At 55.4% G+C, this 19,556-nt stretch overlaps 1 protein-coding gene across 1 annotated transcript in view; it reads left to right on the forward strand.

Annotated features, from left to right (window-relative positions):
- Positions 1-1,492: 1,492 nt before the first annotated feature.
- The window catches only part of BSN (bassoon presynaptic cytomatrix protein), a gene marked incomplete at both ends in the record, with an annotated part of 54,879 nt that continues 36,815 nt past the window's right edge, over positions 1,493-19,556 (forward strand). Inside the window, 2 exons of the mRNA XM_079540245.1 lie at positions 1,493-1,665; positions 10,851-11,229. Of these exons, the coding sequence (XP_079396371.1) occupies positions 1,493-1,665; positions 10,851-11,229 (552 nt within the window). The remainder of the gene's footprint in view (positions 1,666-10,850; positions 11,230-19,556) is intronic.

Genomic DNA, 19,556 nt, shown 5'->3' on the forward strand with positions numbered 1-19,556 from the left:
CGAGCCAGCCAGGAGCCCAACCATCTGCCCAGTGCATGGACAGCTTCGTGCCTCCTTCCAGCCCCCCTCTCTCATTTCCACGCAGAAATTTAAATGGGGATTTCTCTTCTGCCAGCCTGCTCGCAGCTCTGTAGTTGCTGCTGCTGTTGGTCGCTGGAGGTGGAGCTGCACTGCTGGGCCGCAGCCGTGAGCTGTAGCTGCAGGAGGAGATCTTGGCTGGCTGCAGCCTGGGAGGCACGAGTGGGAAGAAAGGACCTGGTGCAGTGCTGTAAATAGTGCAGAGATCTTGCTGGGCCCAGGGTGCTGCTGCGGCACAGCTGTACCTGCTGCTGGGCCGCTCCCCGTCCCTCTGCCAGGGCTGCAGCACCTGTGCCAAGCTGGGGGGTCCTGGACCTTGGGCTGGGATGTGGAGCCTGGGCTGGGACAGAGGGGGGTGGGGGTGGTGGTGCCCCCCTGCCCTGCTCAGGAAGAAGCACAGTGCCCCGTGCTGCTGCCCTTTCTCCTTCTGGCCTGTGTTCTGTAACTTCTGTGTGAATTTCTGTTTTTTTTTTAAGTGTGAATGTAGGCGTTTTTGTCGTTCTTTCAAAGCCAGCCCAAGGCACGGTGCTGCTGCGTGGCCTCTGGGGCTGGAGCTCTCCTCGCCCCACTGTTGAGGCCCCAGTGCGTGGTTCCCATCCCCACCTGCTGGAGGCCGGGGGGCCGGGCTGGCTGCAAACCTGTTGAGGGAATAAAAGAATTGCTCTGCGTTGGTACTGAGCGGCCTCCCCTGCCTTCCTCCCGTCGGCCGCCTCTGTGGCCGCAGTGCCTGAGCTCTGCTGCTGGCTCCTCTAACGAGGAGGCTGGAGGGGGTGAGGCGCGATGGCGCCAGCAGCCCGTGGTGTCACGGGGGGGGGGGGGGGGGGGGGCGGAACCGCGTGACATCACCGTGCGGCGGGACGCGGCTGCCGGCCGTGACGTCACACGGCGGGGCGGCGCTGATTGGCGGGCCGAGCGCCGCCTCCCGGAGCCGCGCGTGACTCCGAGGGGCGGAGCCGCGCGTCGGTCCGCGCCGCGTGACATCCCGCGGCGATCCGTGACGTCACGGCGGGGCCGTGCGCTTATTGGCTGTCGAGTGTAACCTCATGCGGCGCCGGGCGCTCGTTGGCCGCCGAGGCGTGACGTCGCGGCCGGCCGCCGCTCGTTCGGTCGCTCGGCCTCGAGCCGGCGGGGCGCAGGGCACCGCCTGGCGGCCGCGGGGGATACGCGACGCCGATTGGCGGCCGGGCCCGGAGGGGCGGGGTTTTCTCCTCCGCCCTCGGCCGCGCCCCGCGCGCCCACCGCCTCCCGTCGGGGCGGCCGCCCATTGGCCGCGCGTGTCCGCGCTCGGGGGCGCGCGCGCGTGCAAGGGGTCGGCGGCGCATGCGCGGGGCGACGGGGTCGGCGGCGACGGCGGCGCGGGGCTGATGGCGGCGGAGGCGGCGCTGCGCTGAGGAGCGGTCCCGCCCGGCCCGCCATGGGCAACGAGGCCAGCCTGGAGGGCGGCGGCGCCGACGGGCACCCGCCCTCCGCCGCCGCGGCCCCGCCGCCGCCCGCCGCCGGCCCCGCCGCCTCTAAATCGCCTTCAGCACCGGGCGGCGGCGGACAGCTCCCGGGGCCCGCGCCCGCCCCCGCCCCGCCCGCAGCCAGGTCAGAGCGCGGGGCCCGGCGGCGCGGGGCGGCGGGGAGCGGCACGAGGGGTGTGCGTGCAGCCTTACGGTGTGTGCAGCGGTACGGTGTGTGTGTGCATCTGTACGGGTGTGTGTGCATCTGTACGGGTGTGTGTGCAGCCTTACGGGTGTGTGTGCATCTGTACGGGTGTGTGTGCAGCATCACGGGTGTGTGTGCATCTGTACGGGTGTGTGTGCAGCCTCACGGGTGTGTGTGCAGCCTCACAGGTGTGTGTGCAACCTTACGGGTGTGTGTGCAGCGGTACGGTGTGTGTGCAGCCTTATGGTATGTGTGCAGCCGGACGGGTGTGCATGGGGGGAGGTATGTGGGTGGTGTGTGGGGCACGGGAGCACCAGAGGAGGTGTGCACGCGGGGCGTGGGTGGGGTTCGATGTGGAGCAAAGCGTAGGTGTGCATAGGGAGCAGGTGTACGGGGTGTAGGTGTGCAAGCAGAATGTGTGTGTGTGTGTGCATGGCATGCAGGAGCAAAGCGTAGGTGCAGGTGTGCACGGTGTGCAAGGGCGCGAGGCGTGGACATGCATGTAGGGTGCGGGAGCATGCATAGGTGGGTATGCATAGGTGCAGGTGTGCTCGGGGCACAGGAGCGGTGCAGGCACACGGGGTGCAGGTGTGGGGCCAGGCAACATGCGGGTGCACGGGATGCTGGAGCAGAAGGCTGTAGGTGCAGAGACGAGGAGTGTAGGCAAGTGGGGTTGCAGGCACGCAGGGTGTGCGTGGGTGCACGGTGGGGTGCACGCTTGGTGGGTGCAGCGGGTGCTTTGCTTGCAGGTTGGGGAGTGCAGGCAGGCGGGGGCTGCAGGGGGAGCCAGAGGCTTGGGGGCTGGCGTGGAGTACGGGGTGTGGATGGGAACGGAGTGCCGTTATGCAACGGGAGTGATGTGCAGCCCCGTGGTGCCGAGCTGGTGGTGCTGTGCTTGTAGGGTGACGCTTTGGGAACGGGTGGCTGGGGGCGTCCCTTTAAAAAGCACACCCTAAAACATCATCATCCTCTCGAGAAAAAGAAAGGTGAAGGGCAGAAAGTTGCAAGGAGGGATGTGGTGGGGCCCTGCGGCTCTGCTCCTGTTGGCCCCAGTGCTGCTCCGTGGACTGGGAGCGCTGCTGGGCTCAGCATGGTGCCCCACTGCTCTGAGCCAGCTCTGTGCCAGCTCCCGTAGAGACAGCGTGAGAAAATAACCCCCCGGGGGATATTCTGTCCCTTTTCCTTTCCGTTTTCCCTTTTTCTGTTGCTGAAGAATCTCCGACTCCTCAGCCTCCCACTCTCTTCCAGCCATAACTTGTTCGTAGGCTGCTCGCGACGCTTCAAGATTAAATGCTGGCACAAAAGGGAGGGTGCTGTGGGGGAGCATGGGGGGTGTTTTCCTCCCTCCCTCCTTCCCTCCTTGGGGCTGTGCTGGGTTCCCCAGCTGAGGGCGGAAGCTCCATGGCTGCTTTGTGGGAGCAGGAATGTGGCAGGGCCTGGTGTGGGGTTGTGCTCTGCCTTTCTGGTGAGCTGTGAGTGGTTCCAACGTTGGAGCCCGGCTGTGGGTGCTCTGAGGGATCCCTGGGAGGATGTGGGGATCCAGCACAGCTCAGCCCCATTGCCACCAGTAGCACTGGACCATGCCGTGTCCCCACTGTTCTGCACCACCCGAGCCCATGCACCAGCCCTGCAGAGCCACAGGGCACTGGCTGTGGGTGCAGAGCTCCTGCAATAGGGCCAGTCCGTGAGCAGGGCACGTGGTGCTGGAACCCCAGGGAGAGCTGTGCAGAGGCCGAATTGCTGCTTGGGGTTGCATCCCTGAATGGGATTTCCAGCATGGAGTGATAGCAAGTGGAGGCTCAGAGCACAGTGCTGGGGTGATGCTGCCTGGTGCAACCCTATGCTGGTCACTGCTGGGTGCTAACATGGATCTGCCTTTCTCTTAGGAATCAGAGTTACATTTTCCTGGCTCTTGCTCACCATAAGGCTGGTGCTTTAGAGAAATCTGCTGGGTTGCTGTGCTAAGTAAGCACATCTGTGTTTGTACGAAGCATCTGGAGCATCAGGGATGCCAGTGCTGGGGTTAGGTGGGGAGAAGACCAGGTCTGTGGGATTTCAAGCTCATAAAACTTGTGTGTCGTATCAGAAGAGCACAGAATGGCTCACTTGGCTGATGGAGGCAAAATATTTGCTGTGTTAGACACAGCAGCTCCATGGCCCTGGGTGTGGGTGCACCCCAGTGTGCTGGCTGCTTCCTGAGCTCTCCTGTGAGCGTGCTCGTCCATATCCACAGTGCTCAGCACGCATCCATGCCTCTATTTCCAAAACAAACACACAGAGCTGCAGTCTGCCTGGTGGGTTCCAGTTTCCTGCAGCTGGAAGGAGCCTGGCGTTCCCCTGCAGGTGATGCTGCCCCTGAGCTTGCTGTGCCCAGGGCTCGTGCTGCACGGCTTCTGCTGGCTCTCCCCCACCCCGTGGACCCAACGTTCCATCCCACTCCCACATCAGTGCATGTGGGGTTTAGCGTTGGTAGGCAGCTCGGGGTGCTTTGGAGGGTGCCTGGCGTGCGTGCAGCTGAATGCAAAGATCGGATTGTCACGTTCTCAGCTGCAGACAGAGCAGAGCTGCTCTGTGCTGCTCCCAGGGTTCACCTCCCTCAATACGTGTGCTCTGGAATGCACTTTTTTCCATTTCAGTATGAAAGACGAGATTGCTTTTAATTTCTTTTCTTCCAATCCTACTTACATCAGCTGTTATTTGGCTCCACAGCTGGGCTGAGGAACCGTGGGAGCTCTCACCCATTTCTCACAAAGCCCACAGACTGATGTCTTTAAACGCACCTATTAATCTTCTTAGAGAGACAGTGGCTGTTTGGCTAGGGGGAAGGGAGCGTTCCTTCTTGCTTTTCTTTCCTTAAACACTAACATCTGAGTTAAGTGGCAAAGCTGATGGCTTGGAGCCTTCCCAGGTCCGTCTGTGGTGCGGCCATGCAGCGATTGCAGCGCGTGCTGATGTTTGGTGGTGTTGCTGTGGGTTGGCAGCTTGCTGTATGCATGTCCTGCTCTGTGCTGCTTGGCCAAGCTTGGGGCACCCAGTGGGTCCTCATGGGAAGAGGTGATAACAGCTGGATAGGTTTTAGTAAGAAAGCTGTGTTTTCCTGGATAGTGAGTTTCCTGCAAGGAAGGCGCACCTGATGGTAAAAGGATGGTCTGGTGCGTGTCAGGCTGACAACAGGCCGTGCTCTCCTTGAGATACATTGGTTTTTCCCATGTTTCTTTACCAGCTTTGTCTCACGCCCAGGGATCTGGGACTCTTTTTCACCCATGCACAGCACAGTTCCATGTTGGACAGGGCAGGGGTGGCTATTGGCACCACAACTGCTCTGCCATCGGTCCGGGGAGCTGCCGGGCCTCGGTGTCCCTCAGACCTTGCAGACCTCCTCTGCAGGAGGAGCGTGCATGCTGCAGGAGCATCCTGAGAGGATGGTGAGCTGGGCGTCCTCCTGCCTCCAGCACGACCCTGTGTGCCAGATGTCTGCAGCAGATACGCTGGAGCACGCCGTGTCAGGGCTGTATGGCTGCCTTTCCAGTGCACCCGACATTGCTGTATGTGAGCAGCACTGTGTTCTGCTTGCAGCACTGCAGAGCGCCCTGTGCTGCTCAGCGTCTGCCCCTCTTTAGGGCAGCTCTTTGGTCCTAAAGAGTGGAAATTTCCACGCCAGTCCTGTATTCCTGCATGTCAGGCTGCTGTTTGCTTGGGTCCAGCAGCAGAGCTCTGCTGTTCTCTGGCTTGCAGACTCCTAAACCCTTGGCTACTCTATTAGACGTGGATTTGACTGGCTTCATTCAATTATAATGGAGCACCAGTCCTTGTTTGGGCAATGAAGATGGTCTGTATTCCTAAGTTATCCATCAGCTTAGCCTGGGAGAAACGGTGTCCAGAAAAATCACTGGGAGAAAACTCAAGCAGCTTCTCTAAAGGAGTTCTCTTCTACTTTGCCTGTGTGCCTCTCTTGTCTCAAAGCATCTCCGAGCTGCGCTGCTTATTAGATTAGGATCTGATTCCTCTTGGCCGTACCACCCGGTTTCAGGAAACCAGTGTCGATAATTGCCAGCTTCATTCTACTTTTCATTAACTAAAAACGCCATCCAAAACACTCTGAATCAACAAATTATCACGTCTGTCTTTTTCTTCAGAACTCACAAACGCAGTCAGATAGCTGCTTTGTGTAGGAATAGAACCATGGGATCACCCAGGTTGGCAGAGCCCTCTGGGACCATCCAGCCCAGCCATCCTCCCACCACCAGCACTGCCACGTCCTGCACTGCCGCGTCCCCAAGGCTCCTAAACACCTCCAGGTGACCCCACCGCCTCCCTGGGCACTTTAGCTTGAGATATTGAAGTTGATGGATTCTCTTTTTGTTATTGGTAATGCATTTATTCATTAGTTTTCCTTGCCTTCCTATTGTAAATATCACATTTGCACGCACAGATATTCTCTCCTTCTGAGTTTGGTTTGCAGTTTGTGCTCGGGCTCCCGATTCAGATCTCCTGGAGCCAGGAGGTGCCCCCCCAGGATAAGGATCAGCACTCACAGCCCACTGCAGCCCGATGGCCTCCTCCCCATCCAAGGCACCAGGGCTTCAGGGTGGGAGCACCTCCTGCAGGAGAGGGGTTTCTGACAGACACAGCCTGAACGAAGCTCTCAGCAGAAGGTGCTTGGTGGGGTGTGGATCCCTCCTGCTTGCAGGCTTGGTTTTCCCCAGCACCCTCGTGACACATGCAGTGCTCAGAGCTCTTTGTGGAGGACATCGTTGAATCCTTGGAGTTGGAAGGGACCCTTCAGGCCATCTGGTCCAACCCCCTGCAGTGAGCAGGGACACCCACAGCTCCATCAGTGCTCAGCCCCTCCGGCCTGAGCTTGGCTGTCTCCAAGGAGTGGGCACTGCCACCTCTCAACAGCTTCTATCCCTGTTGCCTCAAGCCCTGCTGAAGCGATGTCCTCTCTATTGCTCTTCCACACCTTAAATGTCAGCTCTCTTGGTAGCACGAAGCAATGAAGACCAATGGAGGATCCACAAGGCGTGGGGAGAAGTTAGAAGGACAACGACAGGATGGACAAAGACACGACTGGGGGATGGTGAAAGGGTGCCACTTTTTCATGGGTGGAAAATGAATGAATTTGGTTGGCTGCAGTCCTTGATGCACCCCAGCACAGAGCAGTGGGCTGGCAGCCATCTCCCTGCACCTCGCTGCCCCTGCCCACAGCCCACAGCATGGCCAGCCTCATTTCCTCTCATCCCGTCGGCACTGGGGCTGTTATAACAGGGTTTTCTTCCCTTTCTCTAAAAATATAGGTTGGTTTCTTTCTGGTATGTCATTACTGCCTCTTTTTTAAGAGTGCTTCTCTTCCCGATGGATCTTCCTATTTTTTGTGCCTGAAGTGAATGTTGTTTCTCGTTCCGGGCTGAGTTCAGTTGACTCAAGCTGTCACGGAGATGGATAATGATACATTTTTTGCATCAGCTTTTAATTCTGGAACACGGATGGAACTCATCCAAAATAGAGCCCTACAGCCTTCCTGGCTTCTCAATGGCAGAATGCAAAGCTATTGCTGCCGGGGTGGGGGTTGGAGGAGCGCGGGGAACTGTAGGTGCTGCAGAAAGGACATCCGGCATGGTGCTGGTGGAGCCAACCCCGCGCTACGCGCAGTGGGCACAGCAATGCCTGCAGACCCCGCGCTGGTTGGAGCCTGAAGCTCCAAGAAAAAAAAAAGCAGACCTCTGTGTGCAAAACCAGAGCTTTGTGCCGCTGTGCGGGGCGGGGGCAAAACCGGCAGCAATGTGAGGGAACGCGCTGCTCTGCTCTTCCTTTTGAATTGGTTTCCAGAATGTGATTTTCCCAAAATAACTTAATTGCGGCTTTTTGTTTCTTGGTTTATTCATATTTTTTTTTTCCTCTGTAGAATGTTCTATATTTGTTGATGAGCATTAAATTGACGTTTTCTGAGGACTGTCCAAAATGGCTTCAAGAACTCTGGTGCAGTGGCAGTGCCTCCTTTGGAGCCCATCACTGTGCACGGTTACGGCGGTCGCATCCTGTGTGTTGCTCTGCGTTTCTCAACCTTGGATTTCACTATCCATTCCAACAGAGCTTTCTGAAGCTCTTTGTGTTAGGCTTTAGCTTGGGATGCACTGAATAAACATCCCTACCTGCTTCCTTGCCAGGTCATTCCTGAGCAGAGCCCAAATTCTCCCTTGGCAAGACTTGGAGAATGCTCCCATGTCAAGAAGTAACTGCTCTCCTCCATGCCAGGATTCCAAGATCTTAAACCACAAGATGGTTTCCTTTCATTTGCCCACGTCTCCCTCCATTTTTTCCCCTTATTTCTTTCTAACATCCATTGACTTGGCCAAAAGCTGTCTGTGAGTGGAAGGGCGCTCATCGCCTTTTGCTCTTTGGCTTCTTTGCACGGCCCCGACAGATGTGCATGACATGAGTTCTGAAAGGATGGATGGCACCTCCTGCGCTGCTTCCAATTCCTTGTTAGCACACTTTTTCTGAGCAAAACCCACGTGTGTGCCAGTTAGAGTGGCTCAACCATTTGGCTTGGGAAAGGCCTTCAGGTTCTTCAGGTCAAACCGACCTGCCAAACCATGGCCTGGGGGTGGCACCATCCCTGGGGGGGTCTGAGAGCTGTGGGGATGTAGCACTGAGGGTCGTGGGCAGATGGTTGGACTGGTTGATCTCAGAGGTCTCTGCCAATCCCAATGACTCTGATCCACCTGGCTCTCAGTCGTGTCTGCGCTGCTTTGGTGGTGCACCAGGAGAGCCGCCTCGCTTCGGTGCGCTTTGCTGGCAGGAGTCGCATCTCAGGAGGGTGGAGCAGCCCCAGAGCACAGAGCTGCACAGAACGGGGTTTTTCCACTGCTCGCAAAAGTAATTCATTAAACACTGTGGCCTTTCACAGGAGCGCGTGTTGGCACCTCATAAAATCCCCTCTGACAGTTCCCCGTCGCTGTTTCTTGTCTTCTGCTTTGCTGTCTGTTCCCTAAGCTCTCCGGAGCAGAATTGTTGTCAGCTCTGTGGCACTTGCTGGTTTTAAAGCCCTCCAGTACACACAGCTCCAGCACGAAATCCATCCTGCATGGCCATCAGTGTAATTAAGCACTTGTATTTGTGACGGTGCCGATTTTGAATTGTGTGGCTGCTGCCTTTCTTTAACAGCTCAGAATCTAATGCAGAACCCCCCACCTCAGATGCGTTTTCGGGGCCGGGAAGCTGTCGGCTGCAATGTTCCCCAGCCCTGCAGATGTCTCAGCGAACCCCGTGCCGTTTCACTGGGAGTACAACTCCTCCTGCTCCGCTCCCTCCTCGCTCCTAAATAGGTTATATTCGCTGATTCTTAAAATCAGTCATGTGGATGCTCACATCAGGTTTCAGTCAAACCAAGTAGGTCAAATCTGCGCTCGTAGCGGAGCAGCTCCAGTCCCTGCCTGCTCACCAAGCCTCCATCTTCTAGCTGTCCGCATCCACACGTTTCCTCGCTTCTCATGCTGTATCTTGGTTTGCCGTCTTCTCATCCCGTAGGTTTTGTTGTGGGGTCATGCGTTTTCCTTCTTTCTTTGCTGGCAGAAGAGCTGTGCTTGTCCCCAGGGCTCACTGTGACTGTCCTCAGGGCTAAACTTGGTGCAGACCCAAAGCTGAGGCTGAAGTCAGGGGATATCTGCTTCCCCTGCTCCCTTGAGCCCCTCCATGCACCATATCAGGTGCCCCAACAAGACCGAGCTAGCTTGAGTTAGGTTGGAGCCGTTCTTTTCCACTGCCTTACCCTAGGAATCCCCGCAGCGGAATGCTGTGCCGATGTGATGGGATGGGATGGGGGTTGTGGACTGCCCTCCTGCATTGTTTTCATCCTTCCTAAAGCTGATGGCATCTCTTCGCTTCATGAGAAATCACGTTTGTGTGGAACGGAAGTCTAATTAGCACAGGTAGAACGCATGAGAGGCTGGGTTGGGGGAGCTGTGGCTGTGCCCCCTGACTGGGGGAACGCTGCAGCACTGAGATGCCTCAGTTTAATTGTCCATGAGCGATAACCAAAGAGCCTTCCTTGGAAATGGGTTTGCAGCCTGGACACGGCTCCATCAGCCTGCAGCTGCAGTGCTGTGCTGTTGGCAGGCCGGTGTTCCCAGATGGGCAGCGGCTTCCTGAGCCCACATTCCCAACTATCGGCAGCAGCGCAGGGCTGACGGTGCGCAGGGTGGTGCTGGGATGGACAGGATGGTGCCCACATCTGTGTGCTCCCACACCTCCGTGTCCTGCACACAGCTCTCCTTTCACACAAGGGAAGTGCTTGACCGAGACGAGGCGGGCACCCGGCAGTGCTGACAGCGGTGTTGCCAGCTGCAAAACGCAGAGAACTCCCAATACCATGTGCCTCTCCCTTTGGAGAACCAGGTTTCATCCATAAATTCCCAAAGTGCTGTTTTAATATTTGTTTTCATCCGAGTTCCTATGGCTGTGGCGATGCGCGCTTTCAATTTCATTAGTTTTATGCGTCAAACTTCCCTCTTTAAACCCTCATAAGGTCAGGCCCTGCTTGGGTAAATCATCAATTTATTACATTTGAGATTCCGGGTATTACTTTTCCTTAACCGGCTGCGGATGGCAGTGAGGGCAGCGGAGCTTCCACCTGCACGAGGAATGCTCGTGGGTGTTGCTGATAAGCTCCGGATTACGGCGGGTTTGGGTGACAGAATACCAACATCCACTTCTCCCACCCGTAAGCGATGCGCCCCAGGCTCTGCACAGCACGGGGTGCGGCGTGCGGGGCTGCATCTCGGGCACAGAGATCAGGTGAGGGCTAAATCCGATGTCGGGCAGCACGGGAAGCCGTGTGCTCGTGGGGGATGCAGAGCCACTAAGCTCTTTAATGGCGCCGTCCTTGGGAGCATCATGGGAGCTGGCAGCTAAAGCCCCTGCATCTTCTGGGGAAGGAAGGAGGTGGCATCGCCGCGGTGAGGATGGGGAAAAGCGGTGGGACAATCATAGAATCACTGTTGGGACGGAAGGAACCTCCCAGCCCCACCTGTGCCGTGGTGCCGGCTGCCCCCAGCTCAGGCTGCCCAGTGCCTGGGGCGCCGCCGAGCCTCTCCTTATCCGTGTGTGTTTTAATGGCATTTCAGCACGCCGAGGAGACCGGAGCAGCTGGATCACGCGGCCGGACAGCGATCGGCATCGCCCTCCCTGGCGCAGGACTCCGAAAGCCCCCGTGAGATGCGCGGCCGTGGGCAGGCAGAGGGACCCCGCAGGACGCTGCAGGTGGATACCCACAGCCAGAGAGCCAGACGGTCGCCCTCGGCCTCTCCGGAGCGGGGCAGCACTCCCACCTCACCCTATTCCCTGCCCCAGATTGCGCCCCTGCCCAGCAGCACCCTCTGCCCCATCTGCAAGACGACGGAGCTCACCTCGGCGCCCAGCCAGCCCAACTTCAATGCCTGCACCCAGTGTCACAGCAAGGTCTGCAACCAGTGCGGCTTCAACCCCAACCCGCATCTCACTGAGGTAACGTCTCTGTCATCCCAATGGGGCTTTTCAGTGCGAGGTTTTGGCAGCCCTGCCTGTGGCAGCGGGGTTGGAGCGTGATGATCCATGAGACCGTTCCAAGCCAAGCCATTCTATGATTCTATGGTTGAAGTGTTATGGGCTGCCAGGGAGTGTGATGGTCACGTTTTCCTTTCTCCAAGATGCTGTACCCTTGCTTTTGGCAGCTGCAAAGCGTTAAAGGTGTTGTTCTTGCTGGCCAATCAGTGGATAATTGCCATAATATGAACTGCCATCTGGGGGAGGAGGAAGGTGTGCTAGTTAGGAGGACCTGCTGGGGCAGCCCAGAGGTTCTGTGAGCAGTTGGGGCTTCTCGGTGAGATGTTGGGTGCTTGGTTGGGGTGGCCGTACACACGGTGCTGCCATGAAGTTTTGGGGCCCAGCGGTGGGAGAAATGGTTCTTGGTGCTTCCAGGACATGGTCATGGTTTGGGGTGAAGGAGTCGATCCTGGCATTTCTCACCTGGGATACTGTCACACTCTGCAAGTGGAGGTGTGAGGTGGGTGCATGGCGTCAGGTCTTACTGCAGCACAGGGCTCCCCATGCAGGGGCTCTGCTGGAGGTCCCCGGATGGGGTGGGGGGCAGCTGGAGGCTCTGGCCAGGAACCTGCTGCAGGGTTCATCTCTTGGGTTGAACGCTTCAGAAACTGGGGAAAGCAGCCATGTGACTTCAGGATGTTAGGAAACAGGATTTGGGCACTCAGGTCAGCTGGATGCATGGGTTTTATTGGAGGTGGTGAGCAGACCCCATTTGTCCCAACAACCAGAATCTACAGTTTCTAAATGCTGCCCTCTGGAATGGGCTTTCCTGGCTGACCCCTTCAATCCAGGCGGTGCTGCAAGGCTGCTGCATGCTGTTCCTGGTGATTTATGCAGCCGTGCTTCCCTTTTGCTCACGTATATATTTTCATGTGAATAGCTGATGGTTTCCACTCAGTGGCTGCGGTAGACGCATCTTTCCAACTTCTCTTTCTGCTTTCAAGGCTCATTAGTGGGATTCAATTATCGGGAACATCATATTTTCTAAGAAAGCTGAAACCAAGGAAACCAGAACTGTGTTTTACGCAGCAAATCCTCTTCTGCACGATCTGTGGGCTGCCAGAAACCACGAGTGAGGGGGGTGGGCAGGGGCAAGGCACTTTGACCCTGCCGCTAGGCGAGGCCTTATGCTCCAGAGGATGTGCATTTCTGCCAAACCAAACTTGTGTCTTTTTTTATTTCCATCTTTTTTTTTTCCTTTCCTTTCTCATATGGCTCAGCAGGCATTTGGTTTTCAAGGAGAGTGGTGCACGTGTGCCATTGCAGTCAGCTGCTGGGGTACCTTGTGGCGTGGGTCTGTCCAATTGCTCGTGGAGAGGTGCTATCTTCTGTTTGGTTTCTACCTTCTGACTAATTGAGTATCAGCTCGTTCTCATCTCACTGGGCTGGGCAGACCCAGCTTGTGGTTTGACGTGTGGGTAATGGTATTCTTCCTCTAAAATAAGTGCTCCCATAGCTTTCCATTTTGTAGCATAAGGATGCATGAGTTTCCTCACTCGTTCGCTTATTTTGGAGCCCTCGCTGTATTTCAGGCAGAAGGAAACATGAAGCAGGGAGCAGTGATGGTGTCATTAAAGGCTGGTAGTGAAATGTGAAGAAGTGATGGAGCAGATCTATCAGTTTGCTTACAAATCTATCAGTTTGCTTACATGCCCATGTATGAAATTGGCTTTGGAATGGAGGTGCAGGATTCTAAACACCATCACCCACTCTGGTGGGTTTTTTCCTTCCCATTAAAACTTTTTTCCCCTTATTTTTCTCCTGTCTCATAGGAGTTGCTTTACTCTTTGGTCAAACAGTTCTGCTGAGTGCCAGGCAGAGCAATGCCATTAGAAAACCTTCTTTCCCTCCATCTTCTGCTTGCTGATGCTGCTCCCATGGCACCCTTTAGCTGAGTGATCCCGCAGCACGTTCCTCTGATTGGATTTGCTCTGTTTAGTACAATGAGAGGAACCTGCAGGCATCTTATCTGTTGCTTGTGGCTTTGGAAGCGTCGCAGCGCATTGCTGATCTGAGAAACAAACGTCTGCGCTATTCTCTGAAGGCTTTTTGTTGGTGCTGTTTGTTTCTTTTCATTCATTCCTTCCCCCTCCCAAACAATATCAGGAGAACATTGACAAGAGGTTGATTTTGATCTTAATCGAGAGCAGAGCTGCAGCGTTTCAGTACGTGCTTTAATTTGTGCTGAAACGATGCTCACCGTGTGTCGTGGGTTTGCTTGGGACTGTCTGGGGATTACAGAGAATCCCTAAGTTCTTCCTTATGTTCCTGCGGTGCTTTTCTCAGCTGGGGATTGTGTTCATCAGATGTGGTTCATCAGTTTTGCGGTGCACTTGGTAGAACTTGATCTTTCCAAGTGGAAGGAGCGTGTTTATGCACCTGCCTTCCCTTCCCATTGCCCTGCTCTTTGCTGCTTGGAATGTCTGGAGAATGCCTACAGACCAATGGCCTTTCTAGTATTTGGGAGCATATAAACAGGAGGGGCAACAGCTGTTTACAAGGGTGGATGGTGACAGGACAAGGGGGGATGGCCTTAAACTGAGACAGGGAGGTTTAGGTTGGATATGAGGAGGAAGCTTTTCACCCAGAGGGCGGTGAGGCACTGGCACAGGTTGCCCAAGGAGGCTGTGGATGCCCCATCCCTGCAGGCATTCAAGGCCAGGCTGGATGTGGCTCTGGGCAGCCTGGGCTGCTGGTTGGCGACCTGCACACAGCAGGGGGTTGGAACTGGATGAGCACTGTGCTCCTTTTCAACCCAGGCCATTCTGTGAGACAGTGTGATTGCACTGAACAACTCATGACGTGAGAATATCGATGGGGATCGTAAGCCTGTCCCCCTGTTCCAACAGGTCACGCATGGCCCTCACCTCTCCATCCCCTTATCTCCACACCAAGCCCTTGTTTTGTCTCCTATCTGCAATGCTGAGCCCAAGGATGTTTCTCTTATCTCCCAGCTGGACTTCTGTTTACTTATGCTCTTTTTCTAAATGGGGGTGATTAGCACTGAACAGAGCAGCTAATAGGAAGCTGGAGAGCAGCGCTTGCCCAGGCTTTCTAAATATAAATGACTTGCTTGCCTCTGCAGCCACTGCTGCAGACAGAGCAGGGGCTCCTGCAGCCATGCACAGGTTGTCTGCACAGAGGATGGATGGACGGCCGCCCAAGTCAGAGCCAACAGCAACAAAAAAAGCTGATGAGTAATTCCGGCTGTTCCTCCCTGTGTGCTGCCTTTCGCTCCTCTCTGCGCAAATGATTCCAATAATGAGAAATCCACTCGAAGAAAATGTCACCATGTGATGGGCAGGGTGGTGGCTGCTGGTGGATGGTGCTGGTGTTGCTGACGAGTGGGCTGTTGGAAGGCAGGTGATGCACTGATGGGGACCAGAGGAGAGAGCTGGCAAACCCCTGTATCCAGGCTGTGGTGCTGCAGGGGCTGAGAGGCAGCCTGTTTTCTGCTTGGCGTTTCCTTGCCTTGTCCCTGCCCGGTGTGACTGAGTGCTGCCTGCAGGACTGGGTGTTCTCCAGCTCCCACCTGATACGTCACTTCATTCACTTCAAAAAGGCCACAGATACACTTTCCTCCATCACTGGGCTTCCAAAGGAGAACCCTGGCTGGGCGATGGACTGTCGTGGTTGTGTTCTCTGGAGCAGCTGGGGCAGGGTTGGTGGTTCCCTGTGTGTTTCTTATTTGCTTCCAGTTCTCTCCCTGGGACGTCCCAGTGCATGGAATGAGCAGCCCTGTGCCTGCAAGCAGTGTGGCAGTGAGTGAACCTGCTGAGGTGTTCCTCACAGCTCCGGCTTCAGCCCCACAACCTGGCTGCCCCTGTTTGAAGACCAGCATGCAGGGATGCGGTGCTAACTGGGCTACAAGAGGTGGTTATTTTAGCTCTGATTGAAATGCTGCTTTATCTAGATGGTAAACCTTTTGACTGGGGGCAGCCAAAGGGTGGGATTTTTCTGCTGGTGTTGTAAATATGCCATGCCGTTGGTTTGGCTTTCTTCTCCAGGAGCAATCAATGCAACATTGTCAGAATGGCTCAATAGGGGAATTTGGAGAGGGAAATGTGATCCTAATGGGATGGGAACAAGCAGTGCTGCTGCCCAGTCTGTGGGATGGCAGGTTTGCTGAGATGGGTTAAGGGACGGTGCAGTGCAGCCCTGCAGCAGCTGGACACCAGTGTGGGGACCGCAGTGCCCTGCTGGCTCTGTGACCATGTTTCTGCCCATGACACACCAAGCACCCTCCTGGCCGTCCCACTGCCCGTCTGCTCCCTCCCCACAGCTCGGGCACCCTCCCTGCATGCAGTTCTGAGCCATGGGGCCAGATGCTCACTGCCAAGGGTGGCTGGAAGCCTGCTTGGAGGGAGGAGACCTGCAGAAGAGCAGGACAGTGCACACCAGTCTGACAAGAGAGAAAAGCTTTGGTGCCCCGTGCCCTTCTGATGAGCATGACGCACCGTATTCCCGTTACTGGAAACAGAAGCACAAACTCTCGGGCTCCTGCGTTCAGCATAGTGTAGATTATTGTGAATCATCCAATATCCTTATCAGAGCGCTGCAGACGGTGTTTGCATCAGTCACAGCACGGCCTGCTATCAGAGTCGGTGGCAGCGCTCTTCCCATTTAATTGCTGCAAAGCAAGCAGCTATTTGAAGCCCTGTCCCCGATGAGCAAAAGAGCTTGTCACTGCGTGTAACTGGACTTTGCAAGAAGTGTGGGCTCAGCACAAGTCCCCCACGAAGCATGCAAATGTATAGGCATGCATGTATAAGGATGCACGGGGCTGGATGCGCTGGGGTTTGGTGTGGGGATGTGGCCAAGCTTGGGGCTACAGGGTGGGAACCTCAAGGAGGATGGTTTGATATTTTTGTCTGGCAAAGTACTGCAATGCATGAAGGTGTAGGCAGGCAGGGAGCTGCAGGTGCTGAGCTGCTGCAGGAGGAGCAGGAGGAGAGGTGGCTGCAGCTCCTCGGGAGCACAGCTCCAAACCCAGCCCAGCCTTGGCTCTGTCCACATGTTGTTCTGCATGGTCCCTGCTGCGCTCTCTTACACACTGTGAAGTGTTTCTGCCCTTGCTGCCATCCTGTGTTGCTCCATCCCATCTCCAGCACTTGCCTGCTGCACTTTCCCAACGCAACCATGTTAAGCAGAGCGTGGTGCCCAGCGGGTCACATCCAGGTATGGTGGGAAGGACTCATTGAAAGCCAGTGGTCTGTGGCACCAGCCTCTCTCAGCATCCGAGAGAAAGTTGAATTACCTGAATTTCTGGATTCCTCAGAAACCATCGCGCTTCTTGCTGGGAGAGGCTTGTCCTTGTGCCCTCCCTATTGAGCAGCCTCTCAAGCCTTGAGAAGACTGAATGTGTCGGTGCTTGGTTGAGCTCGGCATGCAACCACGCAGCCAGCTTGTGCGCCATAACTCATTCTTCCAAACTCTACCTTATGTTCTGACCTGCCGTATTAATTTTCCAGATGAAATGATTGTGGCTTTCAGATTGGAGAGTGCTTTGAAAAATGTTACCAAACCAGCACGCTGCTGCTGCCATCTGTCTTCTGAGCGGCTGCTGGGGTGCTGCTGCTTGCTGGCTGCAGATGATGGTTACTGCCACAGTGGGTTAGGGATTATAAAACCACAGCACTTCAGAAGTTCTGTTTCCTGTAAGTATTTCTGGGTGCTGAGCTCTGGCTGGAGGCAGGTCTGCAGTGAGAGGTCTCAGGATGGGATTGCATTGAGGAGATGCCCCCTGGGGGCTGTGCACGGCCTTAGCAGCATCACTGTGATGTGCCCCCCGCCCTCCCCACCCATTGTCCATATCCTCCACCTCCACCACTGCTTTCCTACCCCTGCAGAGTGCCAGGCAGGGGCTGTGTGGAGTAGTGCCCAAACAGACAAGCGTGTGGGCAGACAAAAGCTAATGGGAAGGCAGTGTTTATTTGGATGCAAAACGCTTTTTGCCTTGGTGCAGGGATCCTGCCGCTTCCCTCTTGCTGATCTAGCCCTGCCTTGCAGCTTGGGTCTGGCTGCTCGCAGATCTGCTGCTGTTTGGCTGGAGCTTTGGCTGTGCAGCACCCAGAACTGGAGAGCTGTGCAAGATGCAGGGAGCAATGCTTGCTGTTGCTCCCTCATCTGACAGATGTGCCGTCGGTCAGGGCCCCTGTGGCTGGTGGTCACGCCTGAGCGGCCTCTGCTTGGAGCTGGGGCAAGATTTATGGTTTCTCTCCAGAAGCGGTTCCTAATCGGCGTTTGGAGCTTGTAGTAAATCAAAGGGGAGGTGAAATCAGTTTGAATGATGCAGTTTGATCTTCTTTATTTTCCGTTTAGTCTGGATGGATGCAATCCCCAGCTTGCCCGAGGCATCCACCAGCTCTGTGATTTTTGGCTGGGGTGGCAGAGCTCAGAGCTGGGGGCTGCCTGGGGCTGGAATGGGAATCGCAGAACCATAGGGGTTGGGAGGGACCTGTGGCAATCGCCTCATCCAACCCCATGCTAAAGCTCCTGCATGCCTCCTGCAGGGCACCCTCTTTCTGAACTACAGGACGGGGCACCCAGGCACCCACCTGAAGCAGTAGGCAAAAAGCTAAGGAACCAGAAAGGCAGGAAATATTGCCCTAGGGTATTTTTCTTCTTCTTTTCGCTGAGTAGTATTTTTATTCTTCTGTAGCAGGTTTTTGGTTTTGCAATCAAGAACTCCACCCATCCTTTGAGCAGAATGTAGCCAGCTTGTGCTGTAAGCTCCGCTGAGGTTTCAGATGGGGCTGATGGGTTCTTCGTACATCTCCCAAAGGCAAATCTCTGATATGGAAACGAGCAGAGCTGGATAGCTTGTTCTTTGTGTGATGCTGGAAGAGGACAACAAACTCTTCATCAGAAGGCATCCTGTGCAGCTTTCTGGAGTCTGCTGTTTAGATCCCTACAGCAAGCAAAAAAATGCTGATTTACTCAACCAGTTTGGAGAGGTGCTTCACCGTGTTGGTGTAGGGATGGCTCATCCAGACAGGTGCCTTGGGCAGGAATCTGCTCTCAGGCTGTTTTTATGAAATATCATACATTCTTGTCTCTAGAGAAAGGAGCAGCAAGAAGTGGGCTTAAGCTACAAGGAAGAATTAGGTTAATATTTTGGGACTGCTCTCTAACCATGAGGACAGTTAAGCTAAAGCCCTGCTATTCCCCCTTGCGGTGCCCACCAAGTAAATCCACAGCGGCTGGGAGGTGTAAGGACAGAATTAGACAACCATCTGTCGGGGGAGCAGGCACCTCCTGCAGAGCCCTCTGCTGCTGCAGGACACGAGGGTGAAGCCCTGCAGCCTTCAGCATAGGGTTTGCTGGAGCCAAGCACGGTGTCAGTACAACCCAAAGCCAGCAGCATCTCCTGGGAGAAGCAGGGTGCTGCAGAGAGCAGGCAGGGCTGGGCCCCTTGGATGGGGAAACCTGCCCTGTGCCTCCCACCTCGTGATGGAGAATCCTATGGAGCGTGTGGGATGCTTTCTTTTGAATGCCCATCTCATTCTAGTCCCACCTCATGGGGCTCTACAGCTCTACTCTTTGAGCGTGGTGAGTCCTGGCACCTTCCCTCCCCAGCGGTGCTCCTGCAGCACCTAAGTGGCTCCTCCAGCCTTCTGTGCCCCATCGTGCTGCTCTGCAGCCCTGTAGCTGCATCGTGGTCGCTTGGTGAAAGTTCTGGGGAGAACTGTGCAGCCCAGGTATCCAACAGGAGCAGGAGGGGAATTCACCAGTCCTACTTTGTGGCTTTCTAATTGTTCGGTATTTGCATCCATTAAGCAGCACAGGGATCCAAACAAGGGCACAGGCCACGTGAGTGGTTTCTGACAAGATCAGCCCAACCATGGGTAGCACGTGCTGCTGCTCTTTTGGCCATTGCTAGAGAACAAGAGGCTGGTTTGGGTTTTGCTTTAGGTTGGTTGTTCAAGTTGGTGTTTGTTGGTTGGGTTGGTTTTTGTTGGTTAGTGGAGTGTTTTAGTTGGTTGAGTTGGTGTTGGTTGAATTTTTATGTTGGTTGGGCTGGATTTTTATGTTGGTTGGCTTGGTTTTGGTTGATTGGGTTGGTTGTTTGGTTGGCTTTGTGATGACCAGTTCTAGAGTAGACCTTTTCACCCAGAATCATTCGCTACCGTGAGGAACTCAGTGTAGGAAGACAGTACGTCACAGTGAGGGTGCTTAAGGTTCTCACATCATTAACTCTTGTTTTCCCTCTTTTTACCACTCATCACCCCCATCTCCAACCACTGCAC

Source organism: Tetrao urogallus (assembly GCF_951394365.1).
Source record: "Tetrao urogallus genome assembly, chromosome: 10".
Taxonomy (NCBI): domain Eukaryota; kingdom Metazoa; phylum Chordata; class Aves; order Galliformes; family Phasianidae; genus Tetrao; species Tetrao urogallus.